The sequence below is a fragment of the Microtus oregoni genome, unplaced genomic scaffold, assembly GCF_018167655.1.
Source record: "Microtus oregoni isolate MIOR12 unplaced genomic scaffold, Mior012 000023F_ref0000262, whole genome shotgun sequence".
Classification (NCBI taxonomy): domain Eukaryota; kingdom Metazoa; phylum Chordata; class Mammalia; order Rodentia; family Cricetidae; genus Microtus; species Microtus oregoni.
The window spans coordinates 1,625,882-1,635,686 of record NW_024543082.1 but is presented as its reverse complement, the minus strand read 5'-3'; the positions used below and the strand labels follow the sequence as shown (position 1 = coordinate 1,635,686).

Genomic DNA, 9,805 nt, shown 5'->3' with positions numbered 1-9,805 from the left:
TTACAGACCAGGTTAGCCTCGAACTCACAAAGATCCACCTGTCTCTGCCTCCCGAGTGCTGGGATTAAAGGCGTGCACCACCACCGCCCCAGCGAGACCCTTTAAAAAAAAAAAAGTATTCAATGATAGGCATGGTCACACATGTCATGTAATCCCAGCATTTAAGTAGAAAAGGCAGAGATAGAAGCAAGGGAATCTAGAGTTGGAGTCCAATTTGGGCAACAAAGAGAGTTCCAGGTCTAACAGACTCTGGTTCAACTTCCCTGAGAATCTCTAAGAAGGCTGCTCTCACCAGAAAGTTGAACGTTTGGGCCAGAGAATCCTTAGCGCTGTGACAAGCTGACATTTACACTTTATTCTATGGCACGGATCCCTGATATCTGCGGCCTTCCTTTCTAAAGACTTAAGGCCCACAAGCTTTTTGTACACTGTGTGGAGATGTGTCTCTGCCCTTCTTTTCCTGCCTAAGGCACCTTCTCATTGGTTTAACACAGAGTTGAATGACCGGTAGCTAGGCAGGAGAGGATAGGCAGGATTTCCAGGGAGAGATAAGAACTCTGGGAAAGAATCTGAGGTGTGGGAGATTCTCCAGAGAGAACTGGAGGAAGTAGGACTTATGGCACTGAGGAACAGGTAAGGAACCACATGGTTAATTTAATGTGAAAGATTAATATAAATGAGCTCATTTAAATTTTAAGAGCCCATTGGAAACAAGAGTAAGTTAAGGCCAAGCTTTCGTAATTAATAAAAAAAATCTCCATGTTATTATTTGGTAGCTACCAGTCCAAAGAAAAACCACTTATAGTCTGTCCTGGAGCAGTGGCTGTCAGACACCTGATACAGGTGCTGGGAATGGAACTCTTAGCTGCTGAGTCATCTCTCCACTGAGTCATGCTACATTTATGATTGACTAATTGCATTTTACTAGGTATTCAAAATTCAAAATGTTCAAAATGAACAGTCTGACTCTTGCTAGAGAAACATATCTACCTCATCCAGACACCAAAGACAAAACAAAGAAGAGATTGCATTCAAGTTCAATTTGCTGAACCAGTGAGTTCTTTAGTCTTACAGGAACATGAGTGTGGGATTTCTTACTGTGGCGTGGATGACTCAAAGGCAAGCCATACCACCTGCAGCTCCCACCTCAGCATGGGATGACCCACAAAAGCTTCATTTCTAGACTCCCAACCACGGTCCACTGTTGGGGAATATTATTTTAAGGCGTGTAACATTTGTGTATGCTCTGGAACATTTGCTTAACAGTGTAAAGATGTGTTCCTTTTGTTTATGCTGCATGTGTCTAACTCTGTGAGGCTGTGATTCTTTGCCTGTCTAAAACACCTGGTGGTCTTATAAAGCGCTGAATGGCCAATAGCAAGGCAGGAGCAAGGACAGGCGGAGTTGGCAGGCAGAGAGGATAAATAGAAGGAGAAATCTGGAAGAGGAAGAAGGAACAAAAGAACCAGGAGAAGAGGATGCTAGGGGCCAGCCACCCAGTCAGTCACCGAGTAAGATTACAGAAGTAAGGAACGGAAAAGGGCCAGAGGCAAAGGTGAATGAAATAATTTAAGTTAAGGAAAGCAGGCTAGCAACCAGCCAAGCTAAGACCAGGCATTTAGAAGTAACAATAAACCTCTGTGTGTGATTTATTTGGGAGCTGAATGGCAGGCTCCCCAAAAGAGTAAAAAAAGATTCAAAGACAAGAAGAAAAGACCAAAGAATAAAATCAAAGGACAACAGTCAACTGTCCACCTCCTGGATACTCCAGCATCCCTAAGACCAGGCAGAGCAAGACTGTGTAGGGCTTGTGGCTGGGGCTGGAATCTCGGGACAGCAACATCGCCCTTTCCTTTCCTGATCTCATGGCCATGTCCTGTGGCTGATCACAATTTCAGTGATGCCATGCTGTGTCTGAAGGACAAGTTCCACTATCCAGTGAAAAGTATTTATTTCCCTTTGGCTCTTGGCCTTTTAGTCCCCTCACCCCCGCAAAAAAAATTTTTTTTTTGCTTATCACTGCAGAAGTGTAGATATCTAAACTAATATGCAGTATCTTTTAAAAATTATAGGTAATATATATGTATTATATATAGTTGGTTTTGCCCCTTTTATACTTAACATTAAATATTTAAACAAAACACCACCAAATCTGAGTGATGATTTTATATAAATTTATATTTATGTTTGCGGTATCAGGGTTTGGGCCCAGGACCTCTATATATGAGGCATATCCTCTGGGCTACATCCCCAGACTCTCTATTTCTTTTCTTTTTTTATTGAACATTTTTTATTGATATTTATTGAGCTCTACATTTTTCTCTCCTCCCTGCCTCTCCCCGCCTTCAATCCTTCCTCAAGGTCCCCATGCTCCCAATTTACTCAGAAGATCTTGTCTTTTTATACTTTCTTTTTTTAAATTTTTAAACAAAGAGCAAACATGGATTTATTTATTTTATATTTATTTATTTATACAGTATCCTACCTGTAGGCCAGAAGAGGACACCAGATCTCATTAGAGGTGGTTGTGAGCCACCATGTGGTTGCTGGGAATTGAACTCAGGACCTCTGGAAGAACAGTCAGTGCTGTTAACCACTGAGCCATCTCTCCAGCCCTCTTTTTATACTTGCTGCTTCCCATGTAGATTATATCTATGTAAGTCTCTCTTAGTGTCCACATTGTTGCCCCAGACTCTATTTCACTATAAAAAGTTTGCTTATTTTTTAATATGACTACACACAAAATATTCATTGTATCAATTTGTCATAATTTCTTTAGTGCTCCTCCCACTTTTGCTATAAATAAAATAAGCCTACACTAAATTATTCATGTTTTTGTTTTTGTGATACAAATGACTGAAAGTGAAATTGCTGGGCCGTAGGGGTGACAGGTTAATCTTTGGCTGATGGTATCAACTCTTTCAGGGATGCCCTTTGGTTTTCAGGGGTCCTCACTGCTTTCCCCTTCTCAATGACCTGAACAGCCCGCAGCAAACCATCCTGCAGAGCCTGGTTCTTTACCATGTTGGTGATCATGAACGTAACATCTTTGATGTACATCTGTCGTACATTAGCAGCATAGTGTTCTGCTTTGTCACCGTGCGCAATGAAGAAGGTACAGAGCACTGTGACGTCTCTCTCTTGCAGCCCGTACTCCTCCAGGACTGACTCCCATACGGTTCTAACACGCTTGTTCTTGACTGTTCTTCTAAGGACAGAGGCTAATGTCGGGAGACTTCTCACCAGGTCTGGAAGCTTCTGAAGCACTCGAGTGTGCAAGCAAATAAGGACTTCAATGACGTAGCTGTATAAAATATTCAGTTCCATTGAGGTGAACCTATGAAAAATGTGGAAAGCTCCTTAAATGGAATATTTAGTGTATAAATGTAGGTTATATTTGATTAGGTTGGCTCAATGTAAACCCACTAGGAAACCAGCTATCTCTTTCAGAAATACAGCCTGCACCAAACTGCAGAGCTGGGCTCTCAGGCCTCCCATGGTGAGGGAATTCTGTCACTCATTCCTGTCAATAAGACCGGCAGGTAACAGACTCACAAGGCAGGCACTGTGGTGCTGGGCATAAAAACAGTGCTCAGATCAACCTTTTGTGAATGAAGGAACCCAGGCATGAGTAATACCCTTGGGACATACGAAATTCAGTTTGGAATGGCCACTGAGAGCCCTCGCAAAACCACAAAAGCCAGGATTCAATTATTGCTCACCCGAGGGCCAGAACTGCAGTCCGTATCTCATCCTGGGATGCCTGGCTTGCCAAAGTCTTGCTATGGTGTTCAAATTGCTGTGTCAATTTATCCTTGGTAATGTCTAGTTCTTTGAACTGTGCGTCTAGAGCTTGGAGCTTGTTGTCTACTCTACAGGAATAAAGAATCAAAATTAAGTCTGGGCCAGGGTAAACCTGAGACTCTAATAGATTACTTACAGCCCTACCAAATGTAGATAGGGATTCAGAGTGAAATGTGAACAGGGTTCCCACTGGCCAGGCCTCCTCTGATCTTGCTCTTCATATTGTCTGACTTCTGGATCATCTAGCTGTTTCCATGTCTTGTGCGATACTTTATGCTTCACACAGAATCAACAAGCCTTATTCTCGTGACTGTAAGTGAAGCTATCAGTTGTTACTTTTTAAAGACGGCTTTATTTTCTGTGTGGAGGGAGGGGTTGGGGTGCATGGGTGGAAGCCAAAGGATAACCTGTAGTAGTTATTTTCTCCTTCCACTATGTGGGTCTTGGGGCTTGAACTCGGGTGGTAAGACCTGGGCAGCAAGAGCCTTTACCAGCTCCACGATGTCACCAACCCCCTTTTTTCCTTTTTTGGTTAGAGCTGTACAAGTCCTGGTCTTGCCATTTTATAGATAGATTGAATTTGAAAAAGACTATCACTTAAATGAATAGTGCTAGAATCAATGAACATGATAAAGTAGCTTACCCTGTTGACTTTGCAGATCCATTTCTACCTCAAGGATCAGCTCAAATTTCGTGTGTGTGTGTGTGTGTGTTGATGGTGATACTGGGGATTGAACTTAGGGCCTCACACTTTCTAGGCAAGAGCTCTACCACTGACCTATGTTCAGCCCTCCACTGTCTTCTTAGATCCACTCTCTGGGAAATCCTTCCCAGTATCTAGTAACATTTGTTTTAGTTTACACTGCATAAAGTATAAATTCTACATAGAGATCAGTGGCCATTTCTTAGAGATATGATTCCTGCCCCCTAATAGCCAGCAGAGGCCTTCCAGAGAAGGAGTAACTTATGTCCAGGTCATACACGGGCACCTGTGATGACCATGAGCTGCTGAGCCGTCGCAGGGGACTGAAGCAGTTGGGAGCAGCACTGACCACCAGGGGCAGCACTGCGACTGTACCTAGATGAACCACGAAGGGCTGGAGGGACAACCCGCTGGCCTAAAGCACCACATCATCTTTGATGAAGAAGGAAGCGATAGGAGACGTTGCCTCTCCAGTGACCTCAACACTTTGTGGCTGCCCCAGATTATGTCCTTGAGCATCTTCCCTTGGTCCTCAGTTTCTCCCAACAGTAACTGAGTTTCAGGTGCCACTTTCTCTCAGATGTACACTTTTATCTGTTATGTGCATTTCTCCCTCGACAGAATCATCACAGTCAACTGTCCTGAGCTTAACTTTATGAACTCTCCCCTCCATCTTCAGAAATTACGATGGAAGAATTTTCTCTCAGTTTTGGTTCCAATTTACACCTAGTTAAATAAAAGTTGGCATGGAGCCGGGTGGTGGTGGCACACGCCTTTAATCCCAGCACTCGGGAGGCAGAGGTAGGTGGATCTCTGTGAGTTTGAGGCCAGTCTGGTCTACAAAAGCTAGTTCCAGGACAGGCTCCAAGGCTAGAGAAACCCTGCCTCGAAAAACCAAAAAAAAAAAAAAAAAGTTGGCATGGAATGTGTGCATTAACAGGAGCATGAAGCCAGTGTGGCTTCTCTGCAGCAGCCTCTGCTTTCAAGTCAACTACGCCACTTGACTGTCTTTAACTTTTAGACTTCAAACTATACTGCTGTAGAGCATTTCTAGCCTGAACTCTAGAGACGAACTCTAGCTTGTCAAGAACAGTTTATAATTGCAGGAATCCTTTGAAATATCCTGCCAAAAGACACACAGACCACTCTGCTAAATGTCTAATGTACAGATGTCTGAGCAGGTAAAGGTGCTTGCTGCTGGCCTGGTGATCTAACTTTAATTAGCCCCATATGGTGGAAGAAGAGAACCAACTCCTTCAAGTCTTGCTGACTTCTGCATGGATGCCTGTGACATGTACAACCCTGCCCTATCACATAAAAAAGAAATATATTTATTATATATTAGAGCCAGGTGGTGGTGGCGCATGTCTGTAATACCAGCTCTTGGGAAGCAGAGGCAAGTAGATCTCTGAGTTTGAGGCCAACCTGGTATACAGAACTAGTTCCAGAACAGTTAGGGCTACACAAAAACAAATAAACAACCAAAAGAAACCCTGTCTCAAAAAACAAAACAAAAACAAAGGGTTGGAGAAATGGCTTAGTGAATAAGTATGCTTGTTCTTATAGAAGACATGGGTTCAACTCCCAGCCCCACCTGGTGGACAGCTGATAGCTCTCCATACCTCCAGTTGTAGGGGATCCAATGCCCTCTTCTGACTTCTGAGGGCACCAGGCACAAATGGGTACACATAAAATAAATAAATCTGAAAATAATTTTTAAATAAAAAATGTAAATCTGAGTGTAATCTTTCCTATGACAACTCCCTAGCTCAGCTCACAGCCTCACAGTTTACTCAGTTGTTCCAACCAGAAATCTAAGAATGATTGTCAACCCCTCCCCAGACAACTGCTATCTAACCCATCTCCTGCTTGTTATGCCCAGTAAGCCAGTCCATCACCTTTCACAGGTCCTAGGACTACAGGAAGTCTTCCTGGGTCCTTGCTCCAGTCTCCAATTCATCCTTCACACACTTCTCTAAAATACTGTAGTGATTTAGATTTATTTTCTGTATATGAGGGCTCTATCTGCATGTACACCTTTATGCCAGAAGAGGGCATCAGATCCCACTATAGGTGTAGTGAGCCACCATGTTGTTGCTGGGAAGAGCAGCCAGAGTTGCGGGCTCAGTTAACTGCTGAGCCATCTCTCCAGCCCTACTGTGATAATTAACTCAGTTAAAAATGTAGATTTTCTACCGCCTGACTTTAGGGGAAATGGATCTCCTCAACCACAAGCATAATGCCTCTGTGAGTCTCCTCACACATCCTAGTTGCTAATCTGTAATTCCAATCTGTCATAAGGCCAAAATGTAGTTTCCTCTCTATAAAATCCCTCCCCTATTTATTTCCTCATAAACTCACTCAGATGCCTTGACCCAGCTAAAGTGCCCTCCGAGAAGAGCCGCTTTCTTAGGCAAAATGGGTTGATCCCTCCATTAGTCTTTTTGGAACATCACCAGTATAAGGTCACTTATATGAAACTGTATTTAAAAACAACAACAAAAAACAAAACAAAAAAAACCCCAATTCTACTCTTCCTATAGGCTATGAGCTCCTTGAGGGTAACAGCCACATTTCACTTATTTCTGTAAATCTAGCATGAACTGAATGGAATTTTAGCATATTAAAGATTTTTTTTCTTGATTCCGTGTGTGTGTGTGTGTGTGTGTGTGTGTGTGTGCGCGCGCGCGCGCACGCGCACGCACATGCAGGGGATTTAAAAACCAGGACCTTTCAACCACACAAACATTCTACTACCGGACTAAACTCCAACCCCCAGAGTTTTCTGTATTATCAGTCAGACCACTTTGGCAAACACAGTTCTAATGAGCGTGTCTGTCTTCTTTGCCCATCTCTGTATCCATTCTTCACTCCCTTCTGACAACAGCAGACCCTGGCTTAGTCCCTCCCTGGAACCCAGAGCCACCTTTTCATTGCCTCCTTCAAGGATATCAGGGCTGTGGTTTCATGGCTCATCTTCTTTAGGAAAAGGAAAGGAAGAAAGATGAAAACCCGAGAGAGGTTGGGATCCTGGATTTTCTGCTGTTTCCCACTCAGCAACAGGCAGCAGCAATGGGAATATGCAATCTAAATTCTGCCTGGAAGGTCACTAAGTACATGAAGCTTTTAATAGCTTGAACATCCAAATATAGTTTCAAAGAACTAATGGTGTGAACACAGGTGTCCTGGAGTGCACTATGACATTTGCCTTTGACAACAGAGCAAGCCGTTATAGAACAACAAGCAGCCATAGCAAACACAACTTTGTTTAAACTGGGAGACTTATATAGGGACATACAAACATTAGTCTACAATTAAATTTGATGGAGATGCTACTTTCATTTTTAAAAATGTTTATTTGCTGTACACGAGTATTTTGTGTATACATGAATCTGTGCACCATGTGCCAGAAGAGGGCGGCAGGTCCCCTGGAACTAGTTACCGACAGTTGTGAGCTCTCCCGTAGGTGCTGGGGATCCAACCTAGGCCCTATGAAAGAGCAACAATAGCTTTGTTGTTGTTTGTTTTTTTTTTTTCTGACAGGGTCTCTCTAAGTAGTCCTGGCTATACTGGAATTTCTATGTAGACCAGGCTATCCTGGAACTCACAGAGATCTGCCTAATTCAGCTCCCAAGTACAGAGATTAAAGATGTGTGCCACCTTGCCTAGCTAACAAGAGCTTAATTAACTGTGAGCCATCTCTCCAGGCTCAGGTTTCATATTTTAATAGCTTTTTATCAAATTATAATCAATACAAGTTTTTAAAGAATGCCTTACTTTTTTTTCTTTTTTTATTGATATTTATTGAGCTCTACATTTTTCTCTGTTCCCCTCCCTGCCTCTCCCTTCCCCCTTCAATCCTCTCCTAAGGTCCCCATGTTCCCAATTTACTCAGGAGATCTTGTCTTTTTCTATCTACTTTCTATTTCCCATGTAGATTATATCTATGTAAGTCTCTCTTAGTGTCTGCATTGTTGTCTAAGTTCTCTGGGATTGTGGTTTGTAGGCTGGCTTTCTTTGCTTTATGTTTAAAAACCACCTATGAGTGAGTACATGTGATAATTGTCTTTCTGTGTCTGGGTTACCTCACTCAAAATAATGTTTTCTAGTCCTATCCATTTTCCAGCAAAATTCAAGCTGTTGTTATTTGTAACATGAGGGCCTGCTTGTTGGGATTTCTTTCCCACCCGACACCCCACAGCTGGCAAGCCCCAAAGAAAATCACACAAAGGTCTCCATAAGAATATAAACTGATTGGCCGATTAGCTCAGGTTTCTTATTAGCTCTTGTAATTTATATTAACCCATTGTTCTTATCTCTGTTAGCCACAGGGTTCGGTACCTTTCTCAGAGGGGTAGGACAGTCACATCCTGCTTCTTCCGTGGTCTGGGGAGGACTGGCGGAGGGAGCTTCCTGCATCCCAGAATACTCCTGTTCTCTTTTCTCCACCTCTACTTCCTGTCTGGTTTTCCCACCTATTCTTCCTGCCTGGTCAATCAGCATTTATTTAAAACATGATTGACAGAATACAGACAATTCTCCTGCACCAGTTATTTTTTTCTGCTGTGTAGTAAGTACTCCATTGTGTAAATGTATCACATTTTTCTTATCCATTCTTTGATCGAGGGGTATTTAGATTTGTTTCCAGGTTCTGGCTATGACAAACAAAGCTGCTATGAACATAGTTGAGCACATGTCTTTGTGGCATAATTGAGCATCCTTTGGATATATACCCAAAAGTGGTATTACTGGGTCTTGAGGAAGGTTGTTTCCTAATTTTCTGAGAAATTGCCATACTGACATCCAAAGGGGTTGTACCAGCTTGCATTCCCACCAGCAATGCAGAAGTGTTCCCTTTTCCCCACAACCTCTCCAGCATAAGTTGTCATCAGCGTTTTTGATCTTGGCCATCTTATAGGTGTAAGATGGAGTCTCAAAGTTGTTTTGATTTGCATTTCTCTGATGACTAAGGATGTTGAACATTTCCTTAAGTGTCTTTCAGCCATTTTAGATTCCTCTGTTGAGAGTTCTCTGTTTAGGTCTGTATTCCATTTTCTTTTATTGGATTATGTGATCTTTTGGTGTCCAATTTTTTGAGTTCTTTGTATATTTTGGAGATCAGACCTCTGTCTGATGTGGGGTTAGTGAAGATCTTTTCCCATTCTAAAGGCTGTCGTTTTGTCTTGTTGATCATGTCTTTCGCTTTACAGAAGCTTTTCAGTTTCAGGAGGTTCCATTTATTAATTGTTTCTGTCAGTATCTGTGATGCTGGGGTTATATTTAGGAAGTGAATCCCTG

The 9,805-nt window shown here is 42.5% G+C and overlaps 1 protein-coding gene across 1 annotated transcript; it reads right to left on the bottom strand.

Moving 5' to 3' along the window:
- Positions 1–2,606: 2,606 nt before the first annotated feature.
- Positions 2,607–7,556, bottom strand: Smco1 (single-pass membrane protein with coiled-coil domains 1). The gene is made up of 3 exons (XM_041672780.1): positions 7,434–7,556; positions 3,723–3,872; positions 2,607–3,337 (listed from the first exon to the last, which is right to left on the bottom strand). Exons 1-3 carry the CDS (start codon positions 7,481–7,483, stop codon positions 2,893–2,895), a joined length of 645 nt encoding a protein of 214 aa, XP_041528714.1. The 5' UTR covers positions 7,484–7,556; the 3' UTR covers positions 2,607–2,892.
- Between the last annotated feature and the right edge of the window lie 2,249 nt (positions 7,557–9,805).